General features: G+C 49.5%; 1 protein-coding gene across 1 annotated transcript in view; it reads left to right on the forward strand.

Annotated features, from left to right (window-relative positions):
- Window positions 1-27708, forward strand: part of ANTXRL (ANTXR like) — a 64383-nt gene that overhangs the window by 20753 nt on the left and 15922 nt on the right. Inside the window, exons 11-16 of the mRNA XM_076010200.1 lie at window positions 12311-12380; window positions 12962-13043; window positions 14638-14721; window positions 15966-15998; window positions 17005-17097; window positions 18627-18707. Coding sequence (XP_075866315.1) covers window positions 12311-12380; window positions 12962-13043; window positions 14638-14721; window positions 15966-15998; window positions 17005-17097; window positions 18627-18707 — 443 coding nt within the window. The remainder of the gene's footprint in view (window positions 1-12310; window positions 12381-12961; window positions 13044-14637; window positions 14722-15965; window positions 15999-17004; window positions 17098-18626; window positions 18708-27708) is intronic.

Consider the following 27708-nt stretch of genomic DNA (forward strand, 5'->3'; position numbering starts at 1 on the left):
TTAGTTTAGAATTTTTACCCTGGAGAAGCCCGGCAAATATTTCAAAAAGTTCAAAACACTCACTCAAAAAAGAACCACAGGTTACTGTGAAATAATGGCTATTCATTTAATCAGATTGATAATTAAAAGACTTCAAAAGCAATACAGAAAGCTACATGAATTTAAAAACCTTAACCCTTCCAAAGCTCAGGTTTTTTTAAGAAATCAAAAGCTTAATAAAGACACAGGAAGTTATCTTTATGAAACATAACTTTGTAGGTTTTCTTAGGTCAGTTACCAAAAAGATAAAAAAAAACCCTCTTGCAGTATAATTACTTCTCCTTATGGGAAGCCTGTTTAGATAACCTCAAAGTTGAACCTGTTGAAACGGTACTTAAATTTAATTGGACATATGAAGACTGTGTCCAAGGTTATGAGCAAACTCCCAAATTATAGAGGAATGTAAACAAGAGAATTAGTACCTTGAGTGGGAGAATACATGGCTCTGAGAAAAAGTAAAACAATGTAAAGTTTCCTGGTTACATGGAACAAAATCAAGTTATGCTGGAGGAAAACATTGCTTTTCTGGGCCTTCAGGATAAACATTACAAGGCTGGGCAGGGCGCCTCACACTTGTAATCCTAGCACTTTGGGAGGACAAGGTGGGTAGATTCCTTGAGGCCAGGAGTTTGAGAACAGCCTGAGCAATGGCAAAACCCTGTCTCTACAAAAAATAGAAAAATTATCTGGGTGTGGTGGCATGCACCTGGAGTCCCAGTTACACAGGAGGCTGAGGCAGGAGGATCACTTGAGCCAGGAATTTGAGGTTGCAGTGAGCTGTGATGATGCCACTGCACTCTAGCCAGGCAATAGAGTGAGACCATGTTTCAAAAAAATAAAAAATAAAATTAAATAAAAAATAAACATTATAGTGCCAGGGCATAAAAGCAGAGTTAAAACTGGATGAAAAAGTTGTAGGAGATGATGAAAAGTTGGAGGAGAGAAGAATTATCATCTCAGCTGACCAAAAAGATAGACCTTCTCAATGGAAGACAGGAGAGCTAAAGAACAGAACGCACACCTGTAAAGCATGTGCAGTGAGGTGTGAATCTGAAAAACTTCAAGAGGAAAACTCTACCTCAAGACATGAAATTACCATGCTGAATGAAAAAGGTAGCATTTTAAACCTGAAATTAGGGAAATAAAATGGATCTCAGGAAGAAATGTGCCAGAAATAGTCAGAATCTGTCTGCAGTTTAGAAGATGGCTATTAAACAGATTTCAGGATTCAAAATCAATACGTCTTCCAGTTTTACTAGAAGCAAATCAGTATTTCAAGAAAATCTTGTTCTAACACGAGACCATTTTTTTAGTATTGTAATATTATATTTTTAATATCAAATCTCAATCCCTAGAAAGACTTATAAACAATTCCCTTATAAATATTGCCAACTTAGTTACATGCTATTTTTTCCCCCATAAATTCACCCTTTTGGAACGTTATCATGACTTTACACAGATCTTTGACAACATGCTAGAACTTTGTTTTGTCCTATATTTTCTCTTTTTTACATAACTGGTCATCTTATTTTAGGACATAAATTTACCACACAAGATTCTCAATCATATAAAATTATTCTCTTGTTTTTAAACTTCCTTACCAAAACTACATCTTCATACCCGTAACTTTCTATACCTCTCTCTCTCACTTATTGGTTCTTTTCTATCATTTTTTGTTGTTGTTGTTCTGAATCTATATTTTAAAACAACCTTTAAATAACCATTGAATTACATAAAATTATTCTTTTTTCTCAGGAAAAAACATTTTAATGCCTTTTTGATAATTTTATTCATCAAAACAGCTTATTTTTTGGTACACTATGTACAGAATTATGTATATTAATTAGAATTTTAACTCTTAGTAATCTCTATTTTTAGTAAGCAATTTTGAATTCTGTTATACATTAATATTTTATAGATGAGAACCACTTTATAGTTTTAAAACATGTTTCCCCATAATATAATTTTTATATGTTTTAATACACACAAATATAGTCTTTTTATAAGAAGCCAGGAACAAACTTATATTTATGTTTAGCAACTTGTTTTAGTTTTTAAAACTATCATTTGGAAATGACTTAGACATTTAATGAGTATTATTAATTAAATTTAACATTACTTTAAGATTTCAAATTACATGAAAAGTTTATTTATAAGTGTTTATCTCATTGACATTTACCTGACTGATTTTTAACAATTTGCCTAGATTACCTATGAAAACTGAGATATTAGACAAAGCTAGAGCCCTTTCAAATAATTTCCCTGTCAATCATTTTTATAGCCTGTGAATATCAGGTGTTTACCTAAGGAAGAATTTCAAAGTTAAATATATGGGTATTTTGCTGATAACTCAGAAGATACAAATAGTTTCATTAAATCAACAATATTAAATTAGTCTTATCAAAGAATTACATGAACAAAGATCATTCTGTTTTTAGGCTGAGTTTTATAACTTTTGTGTCAAACCCTGACACCTTAAAATATTTAGTAAATATAAAAATGTCTGACCAGTAAACCCAGGCAAAAATGTATGCTGGCAATTTTGAGGACATTTTTATTTTCCCAATAATTTTAAACCAGCTTATTTATTAAAGATATACTTAAGTTAAGTGAACTAAAGAGCATTATATATAATTACTATATATTTTATATAAGTATTTATTTAAGCCAATCTAAATAGAATTACTTAGGGGATTTCTGGCTATGTCAGATTTTACCATGTAGATATAACATACAACATAATACATGTACAAATGCATAAACACACCTAAACATATATATACATAAAGATCTATGGCTTTCACTTTAGAATGTTAGTCATGAGATAGTGAAACATACAAACTCACCAGTTAATAAAAGACAGTTGGATCCAAATTATATTTCTGATAAAATTAAGACTTGTTAATTTGGCTAAATTTCATTTGCCCTGATCAGTAATCTAATGAATGGTGTTCACTAAAATTTTGGGCAAATCAGTTGCCGTAGCAGTTTTATTTTTAAAAAAACTCTTTCACTCTTTTGTTTCTTTTTTCAGTTTCAAATGAGTTTAGGATTAAATATTTAATGTTTACATTTTAACAGAGGTTAACTGAATTGTATAAGGAAAAAAATATATCCAAGTAGCCTTTTTTTTTTTTTTTCTGCAATCACACGAGGAGGTTTATTTTCTGGCTAGCCAGGGTCCAAGCCCCAGAGCACCAACGCAGTGGCCACTCTCGCAGGCAAGGACCCCGACCGGAACTACAGCATGCCTTTTATCCCCATGGTGCACAAGCTGCGCACAAGCTGACTACGCATGGATCATGCGTTGACCTTTAAAATGATTGGTTGCCCACTATTGCCTTTTGAAATAATTGGCGGGTTGGTTGCCCTCTATTGCCTGATGGGCCAGTCGCCCGTGCTTCAATGACCTCATCCCATAATTCCCCCTACCGCGGTGTAGCAAGCAAGCAATGACCAGAAGCAAAAGTTTGCGGTTAGCTCATTGCCCCACCCAAGTAAATTCCCGACAATTGGAAAAATTCCTCTGCCCTTCCTCTGCCCGACATTCCCCCCTTTCTCTAGGTAGCAGACGAGCACTCTTGCTCGTCCTCAAGGTCTCTTAGGTGCTCTAGTTCTATAGCACTTGACCATAGCTGCTGATATTGTTGTTGCAATACTAGTAGCTGGACAGTGTTTATCCGTTCTTTCACAAAAGCTACTAGTCTGTTAATTACACATGGCGCGAAAGTAAGGACTAAGATTAGCATAATGAGTGGGCCTAGTAGGGTGGATAGTAGCGCTGTTAACCAGGGGGAACTGTTAAACCAAGACTCAAACCAACCTGCTTGCTGTTCATATTCCCGTTTGCGGCGGGCAAGCCCTTCCCTGACCTTAGCTATATATTCTCTAACAACTCCCGTATGGTCTGCATAGAAACGACATCCTTCTTTGAGGGCAGCACATAGTCCTCCTTGCTGGAGGAATACTAGATCTAACACCCTCCGGTTCTGGAGCACTACCTCGGATAGGGAGGTTAGTGACTTTTCTAGGTGTGAGATTGAATCTTCTATCCTTGCAATATCTTCATCAACAGCTGCCCTCAGAGTATTAAACCCTCTTTGCTGCATTGCCAGAGAAGAGATACTAGTTCCTGCTCCTATTGCCCCTAAGCCAAAAAGAGTAGCCAGGGTTATGGCAGTGAAGGGCTCTCTTTCTTTCAAAAATTAGGTTGGTGACTCTTCGCCCTACTATGCCCTCATACATTGTCTCCTCAGTGTGGTATATTATTTTTGGGAACACTAACACCATTATACAGTAATCTTTAGACTCATGTAAGGTTATGGGGTTGGTGGGGGTTCAGGGCAGTAAGTACAGCTGTAGGTCTCCATCCCAAAAACATTAGACCAAAAACACAACATCCCAAAAACACAACAACCAACCCCCACCGCGACCCGTCCATGTTTGTCACCCAGTCAATCCTTAGATGCCACAACCCCAGTCCAAGTCTGTGTCAGCAGTCCTGGGCTGTCACCGCCATGTGGGTAAGTCTGGCCTTCAGAGGATTCTTCGGGTCTGCAGTTGCTTTCCACTGATCCTGGCACCGTTCCTGGTCTTTTTTATTAGCAGGTCTCACGTGGGAGTGGTGTATCCAGGTCGCTACTATTCTATCGACCTTAAGAGCAGTGGGGATAACAAGAATAATTTGATAGGGGCCCTTCCACCTAGGCTTGAGGGTTCTGCTGTTATGCCATTTCACCCACACCCAGTCCCCCGGCTGGTGTGGGTGAAACGGGTGTCCGGCACCCTCCTCCTCAGGCCAGTAGATAGCACGGAGGGCCGGCCATACTTGACTGTGGACACATTGCAGAGCCTGCACCGCTTGTAACACTTCTTTGGGATGTCCCGGAAGAGCCTCAGGGCTCATCCTAGGAACTACAGGAGGGGGTGTGCCATACATGATTTCAAAAGGGGTTAAACCCAAGTGATAAGGGGTGTTCCGGGCTCGGAACAGGGCGAAGGGAAGGAGGGTCACCCAGTCTCCGCCAGTCTCCAGGGCCAATTTGGTCAGGGTCTCCTTTATTGTTCTATTCATTCGCTCTACCTGCCCAGAGCTCTGGGGATGATATGCACAATGTAATTTCCAATCTATCCCCATAGCCTGGGCCAGCCCTTGACTAACCTGACAGACAAACGCAGGTCCATTATCTGATCCTATCCCTTCCGGCAGTCCATACCTGGGGACTATTTCTTCTAATATTTTCTTAGCTACTGTCAAAGCTGTTTCTCCTTTCGTAGGGATGGCTTCTACCCATCCGGAAAACGTATCTACCATGACCAGTAAATATCGGTACCCGTATTTTCCAGGCTTGACCTCTGTGAAATCCACTTCCCGAAATAGTCCTGGCTGCCTCCCCATTTCCCTCGTACCTGCGTGGGTCCCTCTGGTCCTCCCCGGCTGCATGACCTGACAGGCTCGGTAACTTTTGACGATGTCATCTGGAACCCGTCCTTGTGACTTGAACCTTAGTTGAGCAGTGTCCAGAAGTTGCAGCATCTTTCTCTTCCCTAGATGTGTGGTCTGATGCAGGTGCTCTAACAGGTGGCGTCCTAAGAGTTCTGGCACTATTAGGCGATGCCCTTCATCCCGCAACCAGCCATCTTCACTTTTGCTTACACGTAGCTGGTCTGAGGCCCATACCTCATCTATACTGGAATAGTCCGGCAGAGGAGGCAACTGTCCCATGCCCAGGGGTGGCAGGCTAAGGTGCAGGATGTTTGGCTGCGGAGTGCCTTCTGCAGCCTTCTTAGCTTCAGTGTCCGCTCTCCGATTGCCCCGTGCTTCCACTGAATCCCTGCTCTGGGTATGGACTACCGCCACTGCCTTTGGCAGCAAAACAGCCTCCAGTAAGTGGAGTATTTCAGGCTTGTGCTTAATTTCTTTTCCCTCTGCCGTGATGAAGCCCCTTTCCCTGTGGAGGGCTCCATGTATGTGCACAGTCCCAAAGGCATAGCGGCTGTCAGTGTACACTGTCAGCCTTTTTCCTCGGGCCCGGCTAAGAGCCTCCGTCAGCGCTATTAGTTCTGCCTTCTGAGCAGATGTCCCTTGCGGAAGGCGTGCCGCCCAGACAAGTTTACCTTGGTCATCTACTATGGCCGCCCCTGCGTACCTGCGTCCGTCCCGGACGAAACTGCTTCTGTCCGTGAACCAGGTCAGGTCGCTACCTGGAAGGGGGCGATCCTTCAAGTCTCTACGGGTCGTCTGGGTCTCGGCTAGGACCTCAAGGCAATCATGTTCAGGTGCGGCTACATCAGAGGTTGGCAGAAGCGTAGCCGGATTCAAGGCGGCAGGGGTCTGGAACTCGATGCGGGGTGCGTTCAGCAAAAGCCCTTGGTAATGAGTCAGCCTCGCATTTGTGATCCACCGTCCTGGTGGCTGCTTCAGAACCCCCTCTATGGCGTGCGGGGTGGTGATCTGCAGCCGCTGCCCTAGGGTTAGCTTATCAGCGTCTTTGACCAACAGGGCTGTGGCTGCAATGATTCGCAAGCATGCTGGCCACCCTGCCGCCACCGGATCTAGTTTTTTTTGACAAGTATGCCACCGGTCTCTTCCAGGGTCCCAGGGCCTGCGTAAGTACCCCCTTGGCTATTCCCCTCTTGTCTATGAACAGGTGAAACTCTTTTGTAGGATCAGGGAGTGCTAGGGCCGGGGCTTCCAGCATGGCTGCCCTCAGGGCCTGAAAAGCGTCTTCCATTTGCACAGTCCACTCCCATGCTCGCCCCGCCTTACGCCCTTCACACAGAGGTCGAGCCTTTTCTGCAAATCCTGGAATCCAGAAGCGGCAGTAACCCACCAACCCCAGGAATTCCCTCAGTTCTCGGCTCGAGGCTGAAGTGGGTATCTTTAACACAGTCTGCTTCATTGCCTCGGTTAGCCACCTTCAGACACCTTTTATTTTATATCCCAAATAGGTGACTTCATCCTTGCAAATTTGAGCCTTCTTTGCACTGGCTTGGTACCCCAACTCGCCTAAAACTTTGAGTAAGTTTTTGGTGTCCTCTAGGCAGGCTGGGGGGGTTAGGTGCAGCTAACAGCAAGTCATCCACGTACTGCAGCAGAGTCACCTCTGGGTGATTAGTTCGGTACTCACCCAGGTCATCATGGAGGACCTCGTTGAACAGGGTAGGCGAGTTTTTAAACCCCTGGGGCAGTCTCGTCTACATCAGCTGCCCATGAATTCCTCTCTCGTCCTCCCGCCACTCAAAGGCGAAAATCTCCTGGCTGTGTGTCGCCACCGCCAGGCTAAAGAAGGCATCCTTTAGGTCTAGGACGGTATACCAAGACAGCGTGGGAGAAAGAGAGCTCAACCGAGTATAGGGGTTAGGGACTGTGGGGTGGATATCCAGGGCCCTTGCATTGACTTCCCTGAGGTCTTGCATAGGCCTATAGTCCCTACCCCCCTGGTTTCTTCACCGGCAACAGGGGGGTGTTCCAGGCCGACTGGCATTTCTGGAGAATCCCACTGTCCAGGAGTCTCCGAATGTGGGGCGTAATTCCCACTCTGGCTTCCTGGGACATGGGGTACTGTCTGACTCGGGCTGGCTCGGCTCCGGGTTTTAACTCAATGTAAAGAGGCAGCCGGTGTTTTGCCCATCCTGTGCCCCCTGTCTTGGCCCACGCCATGGGAAATTCACAGAGCCATTGCTCCATGCCTTCCTCTCTGCTTTTTGTGAGCTAGTACAATCTATATTCATCTGCCTGTGTCAGGGTCAGGATCTGAGTGACCCGGGGGCTGTTGATGAGATTGCCTTTATTATCAGTTATTATTACTCCCTCTTCTTCAAAATGAATTTGAGCCTTAAGCTTGGTAAGAATGTCTCTTCCCAGTAGCGGCGTGGAGCACTCAGGGATGACCATAAAGGTGTGACTCACTTGTCCTGAACCCAAATCCAATTTCTGCCGTGTGGTCCACCGATACAGTTTGGCTCCTGTTGCCAAGTAGCCTTTAATTTATCTTTTGTTTGCCAGTCTGCTATACAGAGATACTTGGTATTATTGCCCTGAGTTCAAGATTTTGACCTGTTTATTTGAAAGCCTAACTTTATAAATGTTTATCTAGTCCTTTCTCTTTTTAGAATACAAATTTTTTAATTAACTATACCATCACTCTGTTAGTCAGGCAAACCTAAATTTACATTTCCCAAAAGCCTTTAGGTTGTTGGTTGTCACAGAGCTATTGTACTTGCAAAGTCCTTAATTTGAAAGCCCTTTAAGACTTTTTTATCTTGGCTGGAATGCCATAAACAGTGAGTCATCTCAACATCAGTAGAGGAGCCAACAGAGTCAAAGTATGCAGAAAAAATAAATAGAGATAAACAGAGAACCTAGAAGACTCTACATGTTCACTCTATAGTGGCAGGGTGTTTTTTTTTTTTGTAGCGAATTTGAATAATGACCATTTGAGCTCTTGATGTAATTTGTTCATCAGTTTCAAGTGTGCACAAAAATGGGCCATAATATGTAGCTGGCTGGAGTCCCAGAAAATCTGGCAATAATGTTTAAGAATCCCATTCCATTTCTTATTAATCTCTCAAGACCAAAGAAGATCTGTAAATCCTGCCCAGAAATGTTGCTGCTGCCCAACCAGGTCCATTTGCTCACTGCCCAAGAGGGAGCCAGTATTCTGAGACAGCAGGATTTACGGCAGCAAAAGGGTTTATTCTGCATGGCACTAAGGAGGGAGACAGGAGATATTTCTCAAATCTGTCCCCCTTAGAATTTGGGAGACAGGGTTTTAAAGACAGTTTGGTATAGGCAATTGAATGTGCTAATTGGCTGGGTTCTGGGAGGAACCAGAGGGATGTAGAAATTGTCTTCTTTGCCGACCAGGTTCTTTGGTGGGGTCACAAGACCTGTTGAATCAGTTCCTTGGTATGGGCCACTGCCCTGGGTGGCTCAGCTGTTCCACTGGAAAATGGGACCTGGGAGATGTCTCAGAAACTACTCCTAGGTTTCGAAAAGGTGACATTATCTATGGAGAAAGCTAAGAATCTTTATGACCACAAGCTATGTGGCTCCAGAGTGGCAGTTATACAGCAGTAAACAGGGGGACAGTGGCTAATTATTGTTATTATTTTTAGCTATGTCCTTACCACTGTTCTCGCCTTGCACCCCTTTTTATTAATTTGTAAGGGCAGTTTCAATGTCAGGAGTTTGAACTGTGTTTTGATGGTGGCAACTGCCTTAGAGGCTTTTAATTAGCTACCTTGCATCTGTATTTAGGATGTTTATTTTACTGTGGAAAGATTTTCAGAAACAAGCAAGGGAAAGAGCCAGATCATTCATTTACAGACACATATAACCAAAACAAAATCAGTATGTTTGCAGAAATTTGAACTCAGGTACACAGATAAAATAAAATATTAAATTAAGCATGCAGAACCAAAAGTGAATTCACCAGAAAAGACAAAACTCACAGACAGGGTATAAATTCTGTACAACCAAAGTAATCAACCCAGAAAGACACTTGTCTCTATACCAGAAAGGCCTTACCAGAAAACACAAAAAAAATTATCATCCCAGGAGGGATGTGGAGTCTTTTATTTAAAGTGCCCTTAACCAAATCAGATCCTAAATAAAGTCAAGCACTTCTACCAAAAAGAGGGAGGTTCAGCCTAAGAGAAGACTCACTAGGAAAGAAAAGGCATGCCATGGAAGAAGAGAGCTCACAGGACTCAAGTGAATACTGCACACCAGTTCCATCTGAAAGTAATCTTACTCCACTTCCCATTCCCAGAAACTATTTATGTCAACCTAAATAGCAAACAGAGAGTCTCTCTAAAAGAATGATGTTTGGCTGGGCATGGTGGTTCACACCTGTCATCCTAGCACTCTGGGAGGTGGAGGTGAGAGGAGCACGTGAGGTCAGGAATTCAAGACCAGCCCGAGCAAGAGCAAGACTCTGTCTCTGCTAAAAATAGAAAAAAAGTTAGCTGGGTATGGTGGTCACCACCTGTAGTTCCAGCTGCTTGGGAGGCTAAGGCAGGAGAGTTGTCTCAGCCCAGAGTTTGAGGCCTCAATGAGATATGATGATGGCACTGCACCAGGGCTACAGATGGGGACTCTGTCTCAAAAAAAAAAAAAAAGAAAGAAAGAAAGGAAGAAAGAAAGAAAGAAAGAAAGAAAGAAAGAAAGAAAGAAAGAAAGAAAGAAAGAAAGAAAGAAAGGAAAAGCAAGCATTTATTCAGGAAAAAAAAAAAAACATTGCAATGGCAATACACATGCCATAGTAAACTATGTGCATATTCAGAAAGGAAAAGGAAGATAAATGTTTTCAAAGGAAAAATGGAAAATTACTTAATTGTTTTGAAATCATTGCCCTTGAATAAAAAGAGAAATAACAAGGTGATGGCAGTCCAAGTTTAGAATGCCAGTTGCTGGGGAGGTGTCATTGTCAGTGTCTTCTGCCTCCCTGAGATGACAGTCCTGGGGTTGCTGAGGCCAACGCTCCCTCCAGAAAGGGTGTCCAGACCCTTCCTCTGTGGGTCTGTGGGGGTGCTGGCTCCTCATCCTGGAGATCACCAGTCTTTACCTCCATACGTGGGCCACCACCAAGGTCTCACACAGGAGCCCATGTGCAGTCCTGGGTGCCTTTGCAAACAAACACTCTGCTCCTGACTGGTGGCTTAGAAAAACAAGCTTATTTTTCAAAAAATCGAAAACAAATTTTAAACCTGTTTTAACTATTAGGAAAGGGTTGCCTGTGAATGTCCCTGGACAGTTGGCCCACCGATGGACATCCCCTACCCACTGCTGAGACAGCAGAGCTACCTTCCCTGCCCTCTGACCCAAGCCCTGGGGTGCAGGGCAGGGAGGACCTCACCTCTGTCCTGCACTTGTGCTCTGGGGTCAGTAGGCACAGAGCTGCGTGGCCGGCCTCTGGGAAACACAAACTGTAGCTACTCGGGCCTTGGGAAGCCCAGGTCATGAAGAAAGCCAGGGAAAGGACCTTCCTTCCAGAATCTCAGCTGTCAGGACTCCTAGGGCCCTCCCAGGCCATTTATTCCCCAATAGGGGAAGCCTGGGACCTGGGGGCTGAGCCCAGTGGAGGAGCTGGGAGCAAAGCCAGAAGGGGGCGCTGTTCAGCCCTGGCCTCTTTCACAGGCCAGCAGTCAGCAAAGGGTGTGGGCTCAGGAGGGACAAGGCTTCACCTCTACAGGTCATGGGATCTCCTGAGCCTCCTCAGCTCCCACGAGAATACATAAATACCATAAAAATTGGAAAATGAAAACACACATAAAAACCTCTATTCCCTCCTCAGCTTCCCCATCTGAATAAATGGCATCCCCACCTACCTGGTCACTCTAGTCAGAAACCTGAATGCCATCCTGGGTTCCCCTTAGCTTCCTGGGCACATGCAGTCCCCTGCAAGTCCTGCTGCCTGTGTGTACAGGATATACCCTGATCTGTCCAGCCCCCGACAGACTCATTGCACAGGAACAAAACCCCAAGTCACTCCCAGGGCCTACCAGCCCAGCCGCCTCTCCTGGGCCACCTCTTTCCTTCCTCGACAAGCTCAGTTAGTCAGCGCCCCAGGGCCTTGGCACGTGCCACTGTCACAGCCCAGAACACTCTTCCTTCAGATCTTCCCCAGCTGGCTCCTCATCCTGTGGTCTCAGCTCAAACGTCACCTCCTCAGTGAGAATTTATTTTTCATGGAAATTTTGAACGGTATAAAAAGGAGTAAGAATTCTGTAATGAACTTGAAGCACCTGTCACCTACTTTCAGTCATTATTAACCCACACCATCTGGTTTCCCTGGTACCCTCACCACAGAGTATTTTGAAGCAAATCACTGTCATCATATCATTTCACGTGTAAATATTTCAGTTTCTCTGAAACAGAAATTGTGTCTCCAAAACATAGAAGAGTTCACCTGGAAGCACCTGCCCCTCCCCTCCGCTCCCTCTGTCCGCTGCGCAGGCACAGCACTTGGCACCCTCTGCCGTGGGTTTTGCTCACTGTTTTTATTTTCTTGTCTGTCTCCCCTGCAGTCCCTAAAAGGTAAGTCCCTTGAGAGCAGGGACTCTGCCTGCCTCGCCCCTGTCAAACCCCAAGCTCTGCACAGGGCGGGGCGTCCTGGGTGCTCGGCAGGGTCTCAGCACAGAGGACGGCAGAGAGGAGAGGCCGGGACAGCCCAAAGTGTCAGCTCTGCCTGCCGGGGGCAGGCGGGGGAGGGGCACGGCGGGTGGACGTGTGCGTTGACATCCTTCTCATGTCATTTCCTTCTAGATGAAAAACCAATCAGAATGGATGAGACTTCCATCACTTGCCCTGGACCAAAGATAACAAATCCTGGAAAGTGAGTGCCCCTGGTTGGGGACCTAGCGGGCAGGGGATCACAAGGTTAGCATTTGCCACCATGATGTGTACAGAATGTGGGATGCCCCCTCTGCTGGGGCAGCACATGTCTCTTTGTGGGTGGGTTAATGGCACCCTCCTCACCTGTCCTTGTTGGTGGCCCCCAAGGTGTTCAGGGATATGTGGTGGCCCAGAGGCCTCTGAGGAAGGCAGGATGCAGGGTACAATATGCTTGAAGAATGGTACCTTTGCTCCAAGTCACTTTTTGATCTAAGCCAGCACACAGTATAAATACAGAAAGGTTGGGATAGTGACACCAAGCAGCCCTCCCTGGTCACATAGCCCATGTTCACCATGGCACCAGACCCCATGCAGGGCTTCTCCCTGCCTGACCCATACACCCTTGGCCTTCAGTGCTGAGGTTGATCTCACTGTGCTTGGGGACTGTGACTCTCTGGGGGCCTGAATGCTGGATGTTCAGTGTCATTACCATGAGAAAAGCTGTGGGTGATGGTTTGAGCCAAGGGCGAGAACTGCATCTCTCTGGGCTGGTTTTCACTGTCTGCCCTTTCTGTGCATCAGAAAGGTCTCTGTTAAAGTCAGCCTAGACAATGGCGGCAAATTCTACTCTGCTGAGAAGGACAGCTTCACCACCACCGACTGTGTGAGTAATGGAGTGGGCCAGACACCTACAGGGAATGTCTAGAGGTGTTGTACTGGAAGGAGATCATTCTGGGGAGGCTAAAAGGACAAATGGTTTCCAGGTGTTCTCAGAGAGTAGCTTGAGCACATAGGCCCCTGGGGCGGCTCCATCCTGGCTTCCACCTGGAGCAGGAGTGGGGCTGGGAGGCTGGCTGCTAGGAGCCAGAGTCCAGGACCTCTAGGGCACCTGGGCCTCCACGGGGCGCCCCAGGCACAGGGCATCCGGAGGAATCCACCAGTTGCAGACAGGGTGTGTGTGACTGAGTCAGTGCCCCGACTACCAACCTGGCCCTAAGCCCACTCATGACCCCTGGGCCCCAAACGTGCCTGGTGAACACCTGTTGACCACCTGCTGTCACTATGCAGGGGCCCCAATTCCTTTCTGCCTCTCCTGCTTTCTCAGGCTCCTGAGGCATCCCTCTGCTCACCCTGTGACCCCTGCAGTGTGTGTGTCCCCTGCCTTGGAGGGAAAGCCGTGAGGGGTGTGGGCCGGGCTCAGCGCAGGAAGGGACTCCTGGGGACGAAGGTGCTGCTCCCAGGTGCCTGCTTGTCAGAGCTGCATGTGACTTGTGTGCCTGGCTCAGGGCAGCATGACAGGAGGACGTGCCGGGGGCGGGGAGGGGGGCCTGAGCCTACTTGCACCGCCCCGTGCCCAGTCCCGGCTGGTGAGGGCCCAGCAGAGCTGACAGTCCTCCCTCTGGGTCTGCCTTCACTTGTCCCTGCACATCACGCACGATCAGCAGTCGGAGCACACATGGGCCATGGGGAGTCCAGCCGCTGGCAGCCCGCAACACCAGGCACATGTAGGCAGGACCTGGGGAGCAGCCCTGGGGCTCCAGCCCAGCCAGGGGCCCTGCCCTCAGCCTGAGGGGCCTCTCCTTCAGCAGCCTGTGCCGGCACAGGCTGTCTCCCCTCTCTCCTTGGACTCAGGGGAGGACTGGGCAGCCTGTGTTCCCACGGTGCAGCCCACGCTCCCTTTATTGGGAAGAACACTCAGGATGAAAGTTCCTGTTGCAGTTCCCCCACAGGGACCAGGCCCGAGTTAGGACTCTCTGGCCTCTCTACACCTCACACCGGGGGCGCTCCTTCCGTTTGTACGGTGTGGACACTGAGGCCAGAGCCCAAGTCGTGTGCCCAAGGCGGCAGAGCCGGCTGTGGGGAGAGAGGCTCTGGGGCCATGCATGGGTCGGCTGCCCCTGCTCACGGCCTGCACCTCTCCTGGGCCTCAGCACGCGCCCCTCACCTGTCTGTGCACTGTAGGTCCTGCGGGCCTCACCCCAGCCCTGTGCTGACAGCCGAGCTGTGCAGCGAGGGCGGCTTTGTCAGACCAGGGAATGTCCCGGGCCTTCTGGGCAGAGCCTTTGAGCAGAGCCAGAGGTGGGGCCTGCAGGTCTCTGGGGACCAGCCCAGCTCCTGCCCCACTGTGGCCCCTTGAGGTGGGGCTGCCTGGGGCCAAGGGAGTGAGGGCAGCTGGTAGGGAAGAGGCCACCCAGGCCTCCCCAGCTGCTGACATTTGCCTTATCCGCTGGACCATCGGGGATGTTCCCCTCCCCCAGAACTTCGAAAACTGGTACTGGCTCATACCCGCCCTGCTGTTGCCACTGCTGCTCTGGTTTCTCTGCCGTCTGTGCTTCAGGAAGGTAAGTGCTCCCTGCCACCCGGCCCTGGGGCCCCCAAACAGGCCCAGCCTCTGAGGAACAAGAACGCGTGACGGCCCCACAATCCTGCCTTTGGGCAGGTTCCCTTTGGCTCCAAGGTCATCACGTGAGCCAGGGGAGGGCAGTTTCGGTCCCTGCATTAGCAGGCCATGGAGAGCCTGGGCTTCCACCATGCCTCAGCCCCGGCTTGCCACAGATAGTGGCCTGGGACGCCCTGGACATGGGGCCAGGACCTGTCCTGGTCCTGAGAGAAGTGACCCCAGCCCCTGGAACAGGGCTGCCTCACACAAGCCCGTCTTCTGGAAGCCCCAGGTGGAACGGGCCAGGAGGGGGCTCCATGTTGAGGGAGGGTGGGAGGGGCGTGAAGCACTGATGGCTCCAAGTGCAGGACGGGGCTGACCAGGGAGGGACGGAAACTTCTGGTCCGGCTGTGCCTTAAAACCCAGCGTGGATCTTGGCCCATTTCTAGTGACTTCCCCACGCCTCCCTCTGTCCTTACTAAGTGCCAGCTCCTCCTGGACCCCATGCAGGGCTGGGGAGGGACAGAAATGAAGCCCCCACCATTGTCACCTGCAGGGGCTCACAGTCCTGCCTCTGGTCTAACCCCAGGGTGAAACGTCCACCATCGTATGATGTGGCCCGTGCCCCACGTGAAGCAGAGCCTGAGCAAAACGGCAGACCCTCGCCGGGTTGGCGGGGAAGCAGAGGCACTGGGAGCTGGGGTGGACAGGACCCACCCAGAGAGCTGGAGAAGACAGGGGACAGAGCACAGGGAGGGAGGGACAGGGCACGGCCACAGAGACCAAGTGGGTTTGATCTCTGCAGGGGAGCAGCAAGGAGAGAAACTGCAGGGACCAGGAGAGGGACAGTCCCTGAGGGCTGGGAGGTCAGGGACAGAGAAGTTCTCCCAGGGGAAGGGCAGTGGGCCCTGTGTCCTCCTCCCCATGTGGGCTCTGGGCTCATGAGGGGCACGTCCTGGGCTGGGTCTCTCCAGGGCCCGGGCCCATAACCTGGCTGATACTGGAGGACGCCAGGGCAGGGGTGCAGGGACTCCCCTGGGGTAAGGTGGGGCCTGCTGGCCGCAGCGCCACAGGCTCGGGCCCCCGACTGACACCCGCAGTCTGGCGCCTGTCCTGCTGCTCCAGAGCAGGGTCCCGTCTGTGTGCAGGGACCAGACAGAGCCCCCCCCCCCCCCATCTCACATCTTTCTCTTTTGAACATTCTAGAAGAAGGACCAACCTGTGCAGACACCAGAACAGGTAAGTCGTGGTTCTGGTCTTGACATTGTCGCATGAGGGGGGGCTGCCCTTCACGAGGAGGCTCCGTGAAGCCTGTGTCCCTGAGCTCCCACCTTCCTGGGCAAAGGAGAGGGCTGCAGAGGGGCAGGGAGTGGCCAGGGGATGGCGTGGGACTCACTGTGATGTCACCCAGACAAGGCCCTTCCGCTCCCAGCACCGCCTGTCATGAGCCTCTGTCAGGGAAAGTGCAGCCTGGGCCCCAGGTTCCGCAACTTCGGGGTCCCTGCTGCGATGCGTGGAACTCTAGTGTGGTCCCCAAAGGGCTGTGGTGGGATGTGAGGACCCAGGTGAGCTCTGAGAAGGAGCCTCCAGTTTGGGGACCTGGTCCCAGCCCAGGCTCTGCATGGAGGCTTGGCTCCGTGAGATGCGTCTGGTCCCCGTCTCCCGGCAGGGCCGAGCGCTGGCTGGGCTCAGCCTCCAGGGACTGCAGGGCTGAGGGGGTGGGAGGGACGCCAGCCCCAGTGAGCACAGGGACCAAGGGCAGGAGCCGGCTGTGGCTCACCCGGGCTGGGGACCCGAGGGCCGTGAGTGGCCGTGGAGGGTGGCTGAGGCAGGAGGCCCTGGCCGGGCTGCGGTGGAAACAGCCTGGCTGTCTCTGCCTCTGCGCGGGCAGCGTGGGCCTGGGGACGCTGTGGCCGCAGGGGCAGAGCAGAGGGCGTGGGCAGGGACGGCCACTCAGCCTCCAGGACAGGCTTCTGCCAACGTGAGTGGCTGAGGAAGCAGGGAGGGCACAGGCCGAGCCGTTGGCGTTTAGGGGAAGAGCCGTGTGCGCAGCCCTGAGCAGTGTGCGCGTTTCTCCCACGGAGGACGCTGCCCGTGCTGGGTGCCCCTCACTGGTGCTTTCATTCAGTGACCGGTGTCTGCTGAGGAGCCAGCCCTGTGCCAGGTGCTGCGGCCACAGACCCCACGTCCCTGCTGCCCAGAGTCTGCCAGGCAAGGAGGCAGACAGCTGTTTTTCTCCTGACAGCCTCCACCACCGCCTCCTGTAACTGTGTGTCCCACAGTGATTGTTTGCTGCCATGGGTGCCACAGAGGGTGCAGAATGTGCGGAAGGCTGGAGGTGAGAAGGGCCCAAGTGGGGAGGAGCTGGCGGAGGGGGGCAGCCGGCTCACATTACAGAGCCCGGCCCTGGAGGCAGCGTGGCTCTGTGGGTGCTGGACGTGACCTCTTGGTGCTGAGGGAAAACCAGGGAACCAGCCCGCCCTAGTGGGCAACAAGAATGAGGGCTCCTGTCCCCCAGCCCCAGGCCTGTGCAGCACCTGGGGTTCCCCCTTTGGAAGCATCCAGGATTCTGGACAGTGGCAGATGGTGACACTGGCCAGTCCGTGGTTCTCACAGAAGTCACAGTCAGCTTGGGCAGTGGCTTGGGTTTCCAACCACCTGCCTGTGGGTGCCTGAGTCCAACAAACTGAGTCACAAAGAGTCTTGCAGAGGTCAGGGAAAAAATAGAAACAAGCAGTCCTGAACCAGATTCTTACCCCCGTGGAAGCTCTCCAGAAAGGACAGTGGCACCTGCTTGGCCTGGCAGCAAGCCATTCACGTAGAGTGAGGAAAGTGCTCACGGAATGGGCCTCGTCACCTGCTGAGATGGGGTGTCAAGGGCTGCAGGGAGGAGGGTGGCGATGGAGACACAGGGCCTCACAGGCAACTGGGCAGGAGTCTGAGCCCTGGGACCCAGACAACGGCAATTCACCCTGAGGAACCCTCCTTGCCCAGGAAGTCCCCTGGCCTCCTTAGGGGACGGGGAACGAGCCAGGCAGCAGCCATGGGGGCCCCAGGACAGGGAGGGAGCGGCCCCTGGGGGGCTGGTGGTGAGGGGGCGAGAACTCCAGACGTCCGGCCTGGCTTTGCCCTCCCTCCTCCTTCCCGGGCCGGGCTCTGACCCTGGTCCCATCTACCGCTTCCTGCTGGGAGCCTCCAGCTCCTCGGCCACCCCAGAGGGCAGCAGGGAGGCCAGGCCTGCCTCTCCCCTGAGTGTGCAGCACAGAGAAGCCAAAGCGTGCCCTCCAGTGGGAGGAAGTCTCCTGCCAGCGCCTTGTTCCTGCTTGTAGGGCACTAGCCCTCCCCCAGCCCCTCCAGGGCCCAGGAAGGCCACACTGCAGAGCCCTGGGCCCGCGCTGCTGCTCATGGCTGCAGGGCTGCTCTCCGCCTGGACTCTGCCGCCTCTTCTCTCTGCCCTGATCTCGGGCACCCGGCCCCCTAAGCAGGGCACAGTCCTTGCATCCGCCTTCCCTCCCTTGCTCCTAATGCAGCCTCCTTCCCCCACCCCGAGTTCCTGCCAGGGCCCGTGCCCAGTGCCCTGCACCACCTCTGCTGGGCCTCCACCGGTCCCTCCACACTTTGGACTTTCCCTCTAGATCTGCCCCTGGCTTCTCCTCCCCGTACACCAAAAATACGGTGTTGTGCCAGATTGCAAACCTCACTGTGACCCTCAGTGACCATCCCTCAGCACACCGGGCCCCAGGGCCCCTCCCCAGGGGGAGCCAGGAGCTTTGTCTTCTGGGGACAGAGCTGTGGGGAGTGGGGTCCTGACGCCTCTGGGGCAGCGTCCAGGCCGCCTGGCTTCCTCATGGCCACATTGCTTTTCAGGACAATCTGGGCACCATGTGCGGCCTCGCTCAGCCCAGCTACAACGAGATGCCACCGATGTGGTGTCCACACAGGGTCCAGGTGAGCCGGGCACAGGGACCCTCCCAATGGGCAGGAGGCCACTTCGTTTGCCCTTGACAGTGGCCCTCTGGGACTGTGGCTCAGAGAGCTGTGTCAGGGCACCTGCCAGGCAGGAACGCCCAGGACAGGGGGAAACGGTGCCCGTGGGTCCCCCGACTGTTTCTGGGTGAGACACGCTGCATTTCCTTTGCTGGTCCCTGGGTGCGGGGAGTGCTGGTGGGTGTGGTTGACGGTGCGGTCTGGGCAGCACTGACCGGTTCTAGAAGTGGTAAAGCGTCCCTCCTTGTGTCATCGCCTTGGGGCCATGGGGAGAACCGAGATTGTTACTGTACTTCTCCCGTGACCTAAAGTCAATGAGGACTGATAGTGAGGGCTGCCCCGCGGGCCAGTTGCTAGCCTAGGAGCCTTCCCTGTGTTCACTGCTTTATCCTCCCAGTGACTATATGCGCAGGTGCTACTGTTTATTGCCCCAGTTTGCTGAGAGGAACTGAGCACAGAGCGGTTGAGTGGCGTGTCCCAGGTCCGAAAGTCCAGGAGTTCTAGAGCTGGAGGTGATGCCATGCCTGGCCCACCCTGCAGACTGCCTTGCCCCTCTTTCAGATCCACATTCCTGACCTCATGGTGGTTACCCCAATTCCCCCCAGGGCTGCCCTGCTCAGGCCTAGGGCTCCAGACAGTTCTGCTGCTGGCCCAGCCTGGGGCTCACCTGCCTGGGCTTCCCACAGTCCCGCACAGACTGGGCCTGGAGGAGGGTCTGATCCCCAGGGTCTGCAGTGAGTCCCACACTGGCCATATTCCCTAAATCAGGCCCACACAGGTTCTTGGTGGCCAGGTGGGTGGGCACTTGCAAGGCCTGTGCAGGCCAGAAGCTTCTGGAGTGCTGCTGTGGAGAGTCGGGCTGGCAGACATGGAGGCATGGCCGGTGTCGGGGGCACACAGGGCTCCTCTAGCAGCGGGGCCTGGCTCTGTCCGTCTGACCAGGGCTCCTGGTCCTGGCCGTGCTTGTGTGGAAGCCCGTTGTCCATCTGATTTCTTGTGGTGCCTCTGCATGTCGCCACAGCCCAAGTGCAGCAGGCCCAGCCCTCTGCACTGGACAGACCACACGCCCGGCCAGAGAAGCCCTCCCAGGGTGGAGGCATGGAGCAAGCCTGAGGGCTGTGACAGTGGGCACCCCTCATTTCAAGTGCAGGAAGGAAGGCGGGAGGGAGGAGAAGGGGGACCAGTCGGAGGAGGCCTCACTGCGCAGCATGGGGAGGGCGGGAATCAAGTGACCCTGACATTGTCCATTCCTGAGGGCAGCTCTTTGAAGATAAGGTGTTGGGGAGCGTGGCAGAGTGATTGCCTTATGGAGGGCACTTTCCAGGGCTCTGCCAGGCCCTTGCCACCACCATCGCGTCAAGTCCACCTGTGGTTCTGTCAGCCAGAGTGACCATCCTCTTTTACTGATGGCAAAACAGAGGCCCAGAGAGGTCCAGGAAGTTACCTGAGGGCACCCAGAGAGTAAGGGGCAGCATCCAGGGCTATTTGAAGTTAACCCCAGCTCTTTCCTGAACCGAGGGGGGCCCACCCTCTGCTTTGTAGACCTTGGCTCCCTTCTAGCTACTCTTGTCCCATCTAATTTGACCTTGTCCCCCCAACCATGAAAACCTTGCTGAGTGTCTTGTAAGACTTCTGTTGGGTCCCCAAATACTCAGATGTGGGGAGGAGGTCCAGGTCTCTCCTCTGTAAGCCTTCAGTGTATGGATTCCAGGGTCTAAGGTGAGCCAAGCAATAAAGAGGATGGGTGTCTGCGGGGACGTGCAGCCCCTGCAGAGCACAGGGTCAGCCAGCAGCCCCAGTCCTGGGGGTGCAGTGCCAGACACCGGCCCAGGCTACTTGGCAAGCTCAGCTAACAGGTTACATAACTCGCCTGCAACCGCACAGCCAGGAAGCAACTGGGCCAGCGTCAGAGAGCCTGGCTCCATGTCCTTACCATGTACGTGGCCACCTCTTTGTCCTTTGAGGAGGTCACTACTCTGCATTTCACAGCTGTGGAAACAGAGGCTTTGACATTTAGTCGTGGGCCATAAATAGGAGGGCTGTCGAATGATAGAGCTAGGCCATCAACTGACCCCGGGAGAGGCTCACCTCTGAGTCTAGGCTCTGCCCCCCATGTCATGCTGCCAGGGTGATCTATGGAGCCATCTGAAAAGCCTGTCTTTTGACAGTGCAAAATATGGTACAGCAGGTCCTCGAATGATGTTATTTCATTCAATGTTATTTCCTTATATTAGCCAAAAAAAAAAAAAAAATTATTCCCAGCCCCAGCCACTCTCTGCACTCTCTTGCATGTTCTCCCCACGACTGCTCAGGCTTTCTTCCCAGTCCTCTGGTTTCCTCCTACATCCCAAAGATGTGCACATTAGGTGACCTGGCGTGTCTGCACGGTCTCAGGCTGAGTGAGGGTGGTGTGTGTGAGAGCACCCTGCTGTGGGGTGGCGTCCCGTCTGGGTGGGCTCCTGCCTTGCACCCTGAGCTGCCGGGATGGGCTCCAGCCGCCAGAGGCCCTGAACTGGAATGATTATTAATAGGTAAATGATTATCTTACTTGTTTTTATTAATCTTTCTTAAATGTATGTACAACTCACATTTACTTCAATGTTTAAGATTAGAAGCATTTTGGTCTTTATTTAGAAGTTAAGTGATGTCTCTGTGACCAGAAATATGCCACAGTAACTTGACTCTTATTTCTATCAATTGGCTTATGGAAAAATTAGTTTCCTTATACATCATTTCACTTAAAGTCACAGTTTCCAAGAACCTATGGATGACTCTTAGTGAGGACTTACTGTATATGCACAACAATTGTGGATATTAATATCTTGATGTTCATGCTGTGTCACTTGCAGATCTCCTTCTAAATTTAAACTCATGTATGTTTGCTGAGAAACGGTTGTTCTAGGTAACAGCAGAGCTGGATACACATGGCCTCAGGATGTGTTCATGACCAAGGGGCTCCACAGTTCTTTTCTGAGCCTACCCTTGGAGGGAGTACCACCAAGAGGCAGAGGCAGTGGAGCTGGGTGGGTAGCCCCAAGTGTCTAGGAGTCCTAACTAGCAGCTTCAAGCCAGTGCTCTTTGGGGAAGTCTTAGACCATAGCTTTGATATTGTGATAGTAGCTGTCTCCCCCTGGACTCCTCAACACCCCCCTTTGCCCCAACACATACTTACACTTGCCCACAATGTAATTAAGAAATCCAGAAATAGAGCCCGAACTCCAAAGCACTGGCAATTAAGGCTTTTGAGCAATCATTTGCCAGTCACTTCAGGAAAGGCCCGGCCACTGTGGAGGGTTGAGCTGATGTGAGAAATGGTTGCTGGCTTAGATCTCTGCAATGGATAGAAAGGCAGCAAGGAAGGAGACCCCTTCTGCCTTCAGGGGACCTCCCTCACCCCCTCACACTTACCCTAGGACTCGGGGTCCGCAGGCAGACTAGGAGGTCTCCTCTACTGTGGGGTGCCCCCAACCCCTCCCCATCACTGCAAGTGCAGATCCAACCCTCAGAGTTCCCTGCAGCTCTGGGCGATGGCTGGGGCAGGGGAGCAGATGTGGCCTTGGCGCCAGTGCCCTGGGTCCTGCTCTGGAGGAAACCAAAGGGACCCACAGCAGCAGGTCTGGAGTGATTGTGCCCATTCTGCAGTGAGTAAGTAGAGACATAGGAGATAAAAATAAACATAAAAGATTCTATTCTCTTCACAATGGCAACAAAAAACCAAAATACTCATGCATAAGTGTAACAGAAACATGCTGACCTATGATGAAAAGAAATCACAAAACTTTACTTGTTGGTATAAGAGATTTGAAAATATAAAATCCTGGACCACAATGTCAGCTTTTCCCAGAGGAATTCATGAACTTAATGTTACTTTGGTGAAAATTGTAATGAAATATTTTTAAGGATTTTGATCAAAATGATTTTGAAGTTCACCTGAACAAATAAACAGTTAAGAATATTTAAGGAATTTTTGAAAAAGAAAAACAGTGAAAGAATATTTGCCTTGCATTAAACTCCAGCAATTAAAATAATGGCAAATCAACCAAACACTATCTGGAATAAATAGATTCAAGCGATAACACCGTAGTGGTGATGATGTACATGCGTGTGTGTTCAGGTGTACTTATGTATGTTTAATGATTAATGTATGTTAAAAGAAAAACTTTAGACAAGTTAAATTTAACAGAGTTTAATTGAGCAAGATAAAAGCAAAATATGATTCAGGAATAGGGCAGCCCCAGCATCAGAACAGATTCAGAGAGACCCTGGGGCTGACACATGGTTGGATAAGCTTTCTGCACAAGAAAAGGAAAGTGACATATGGAGAACAGAAGTGAGGTACAGAAACAGCTCTCGGGGTTTGCCTTGTTCAAGCAGGTTTGGACAGCTTGAGTTCAAACCTTTGACTGCCTGCCTGTGAGTGGTTGAAACCTGGCTGATGCGTAGCTGGGGCTCAGACGCTTTCCAGAAGCACACTCCTAAGCCAGGTTTTCAGTTCGTTTGTGTGCTAAGGTAGGCTATGGTTCATATGTGAACACTCAAGCGTGTGAGTACAGAGGCTTTCCCAGGCCAAATTTCAGTTTAACAATTTCACCCTTTTGATCAGCCTCTAATTTTGTTGATTCCATTCTCTGTCCCTGTCATAAATAAGTTATTTGGTCTCAGGATGGAATTCACAAGTCATGAGGTTGCACCAGTTGAATCCTTTTCTATGTTCTAGTAATGAACCCATGGGGGGGTTCACTGTTGCTGGCTGCACAGAAAGTCAATTAGAGAGTCAAGGAGGGCTGTCATGGAAGAAAGGCTCCATTGCAGGAGATGTGCCCACGTGGAGGCGGGGGAGGTATAAACTGCCTCAAATCCGCCTCCCCAGTCGACAGGGTCAGGGGTATTTCTGGAGGTGAAATGAACAATGCACGAGGGGAGTGAGCATCATTATGTGTTTGGGGCGGAGTGCAGGGCATGCAATGCAGTGAGGAATTATGCTAGTACATGCCATGCCATGATAAAAAAATGATATTACATGCCATGATAAAAAAATGGGGGACAAGTCCCTGCCAGGGTGGGGACTTTAGTATTATAATGAGCTAGGGGTTAACATTGGTCAGTCTTTCAGCCTTGTACGCAGGCTCGGTGGGTCATTGGGCACGATCTGTGGTTTGTCCTGTCTTCTCTGGACACAGGGTGGTGTGAGGCTCTGTACTTGTCTCATGGCTGCAGGAGGCTCCATAGTTTCTGGAAAAGAAACTCAGAAGGGAATGTGTCAGTGCAACAGAGTTCAAAAGTTCTGCTCAGCAAATCTTACTAGAACTTGAAACATAAGAAAACTACAAAAAACAAAGCTATGTTTTCTTGCTTATGGTGCTGGTTCCAGTTCTTGCTGACCTAGTCAAGGTGCGGCTGTTCGGCACTTGAGGACTGGCTGCACACGGACATTTAAGCCCCAGGGGGACTGTTATGATGACCATCAAGAGGATAATATCAAAAGACAAAAGTGTCCTCCTTAACAAAATTTCTTATGAAACAAACCAAACCGAATCAAACAAGTCAAGGTACAGGCAATATAGGCAGCTCAGCAGTATTTGAGTCTAATCAGTCATAGTCCCTGTTCATGATGTGATGATGAAAAGGCCTGATTTTGTTGTTAAACCGGTAGCACATGTCATAATAATCTGGAGAAGATATAGAAAGATTAGAAAAACTTGGAAAAACCAAGCTTGTCATCCACCATTTAGGATGCCTGCACACCAACTGTTAGTCGCTCCTGTAAATGTATCATGTGTTTCTTTCTCTTGAGAGATTTCCTTACTGGATTTGGTGGCAGTGTCTACGGAAACAGCAGTGTCAGCTTTCTATAGTAACAAAGTAAGGGGAGAGATAGGTACAACATTCACTTTTGTTCAATACAAAACACAGGCCTTCAACTTGAGCAAAAAGGAGATCGGGAGTTGCACTATGGTTCATTAAGTGCTTTGTTGAACACGTGTGCAATTAACCATCCACCTTTTGCAGAGTGGATTCTACCCATCTGAAGCCACAAGTGGTCTGATTGGCTATAAAACCCAAGATTTCCCCCAATTTATGGATTAGCTCCAAATTCCATACAACCAGAACCACACTACCACCAAGAGCGAGCCCCCAGGCACCCTTAGTGGGATTCTTCCTCAGTGGAAACTAGCTTATCTCCATCCGTTTCAAGGTTAGTGCTAATTTTGGTTATTGACGATTTTGGCTTCTGATCACAGAAGCTGTTGTGGGAGCTTTCAGGGAAAGCGATTCCAAAGGCAGAAGGGAGCCAGGAGGAACAAGACCCGTACCAGCAAGAAGGCAGAAGAGAACAGGCAGGTTCCCCGCTGCAGGCTCTCTGGAGTTGGAAGATGGGGCCACCTACTTGCATTTGAGAACGGTCAGCTAATTTTCTTTGCCCACAAATCTGCATAGCTCCTGAACAGGGTCCAGTTGAAAATTTTCTTTTTTGTGGTCCCCTTGTAATATGTTGTAAGGGTGTATAACCACATTTAGTAAAAACAACCCTACTGGATTTAATCTGGTGGCATTAGGCAAGCAATTACTTGTACCCACATAGGTAAATTCCAGGTCTTGAGAAAGTAATGCCTGGAAACACAATTTACTTTTTTCAGGCATCACTCAAATAGGTTTTCTATATTTGGTAATGATCAGGTTATTAATTGGAGAAGTTAGAGTGTTTCTAGCTAGTGCAGAAAAGTAAGCAGTACTTAGAAGAGTGGGAGATGCTCTACTAAACTCTGATATGTTTCATAAGGACTGAAGGGAGGAAGAGTATAAATCTTCCAGTGACTATTTTATAAGGGGTCAACTTATGTTTTCCAATGGGAGTGGGCTGTTTGCCTTTAAAGCCAGTGGTAGTACCTTTGGCCAAGGCAACCCGATGGACTCAGTTAACTTTGTCAATTTTAGTTTTAAGATGCCATGTGTTCTTTCAACCTTTCCAGAAGACTGAGAGTGATAAGGACAATGATAGTACTCATAAAGACAATTAGTATGTTCATAAGACCTCGTTGAATTGCTATACAACTTGCCCAATAAAATGAGTTTTCCTATCACTAGAGATTTCTCCAGTGATGCCCCATAAAGGAAACATATTTTCTCATAATTTCTTAGCTACTGCCACTGCATGGGCACTACGTGTGTACATAGGAAAGTACCCATGGGTTCTACCCAACCAGAAAACATACAAGAACATACTGATATCTCATTGAGGGTAGCAACTGAATGGAGTCCACCTGTGAATGTTCAAATGATCCATCAGGTAGCAGAAATACACCACCTGAAGCTCTGATTGTTTTCCTGGGATTATGAGTTTGACAAGCGAAACATTGCTTATAAACCATTTTAGCAATTTTGGGAACAGGTGACTCCACCAATATTTTTTGATAATTTGGATCATGTTTTCTGCTCCATGATGAGTTGTGGAGCTTTTAAGAGTGGAAGCTTTAAAGACTCAGGAAGGGACCAGGCAACCATCCCGGCCCTCTGTGAATCCATACTTAACATCGAATTTCCATTCTGTAGATACAAAATTTGTCTTTTTTTTTTTTTTTCAAATCAGGTTTATTGTACTGATTATTAAATAGGTCATCATAAGGAAGTTGATTTGGGTAAATCTTATGAAGTCCATTCAAATTGCATATCCTAACAGCTGATTTAGCATAAAAATATGCCAGGGCATTCTCTTGATATTCCAGTGCAGTTTTACGGGTATAAGCTTCAGTCTTAATAATGGTAGCCAGTCATGGTGGCTCACACCTGTAATCTTAGTGACTTGGGAGGCTGAGGCGGTAGGATCGCTTGAGGCCAGGAGTTTGAGATCAGTGTGGGCAACATAGAAAGACCTGTCTCTTGAAAAAAAAAAAAAAAAAAAGGCAATCTGTAATGGTAACAGCATAGCAGAAAGGAGTTCATCTACTTGGAGTCCATTTTTTTTTGGATGGGGTCCCACTGGGAGTGAGAAACTCTTGTTGTTTCCATAACATACCAAAACCATGCAGTACTCCAAAAGCGTTATCTGCTATCTGTATAATGCTTATTGACTTATCCTTAGCTATAGGACAGCCTCAGGTGAGCAAAAAGCTCTGCAAGTGGAGCTGACTTGACTTGAAGAAAAGTTCGCTAGTTTATTATTAATTCACTTTGAGCAAACCATGCCTGATATTTTCCTTTGAGTTTTACCATATGACCCACCAGCAAAAAGTAGTAACTTAGGATTATCCAATCAAGTACCTTAAAAATCAAAAGGGGCCACTGTGTCGAATGCTGCACTCACACGATGCGGCCTTCCTCGCCACCAGGCAGAGGCAATGAAGCAGCAGGCTAAGTAGGCCGCAGCATTCTAGATGGGGATTAGGAGACAGGAGAAGAATTTCCTAAGATACTAGTTTGCTTGCTGGAAAATGCTGAGTTTGATTGAAATTTAATACGCTTTCCATAGCACATGAGACTTGCAGATTAAGTTAATTCCCTAAACCCACTCAGATGAAGCTTCTACCAAGGTGGCTGCTGCTGCTACTGCTTTTAAACAATTGGGATATGCCCTAGCTAATGGGTCTAATTGCAGGCTATAATATACAATGGGCCTATGTTTCCCCCAGTTTTCTGGAGAGAACTCCTAATGCCTGATATATTCATGAACAAACAAGGTAAAAAGTTTAGTGTAGTTTGGAAGTCCTAAACCTGGAGGCTTTGGTAAGGCCAATTTCATGGTTAAAAGCCTGCTTGTGACTGTCTTCCCAAGGCAAAGGCTCTGGGACTGCATTTCTAGTGAGCTCCTACAATGGTGAGGCCATTAAGGGAAAACTCTGGGACCCAGGATCTCTAATATCCTTCCTGCAAGTCCAAGGGAAACCTCTAAATTGTCTATTGATTGCAGGCCAAGGAAAACTTTGAATGGGTTTTATTCTTTCAGGCAAGAAGGAAGTCTCTTCAT

The sequence above is a fragment of the Microcebus murinus genome, chromosome 14 (assembly GCF_040939455.1).
Source record: "Microcebus murinus isolate Inina chromosome 14, M.murinus_Inina_mat1.0, whole genome shotgun sequence".
Taxonomy (NCBI): domain Eukaryota; kingdom Metazoa; phylum Chordata; class Mammalia; order Primates; family Cheirogaleidae; genus Microcebus; species Microcebus murinus.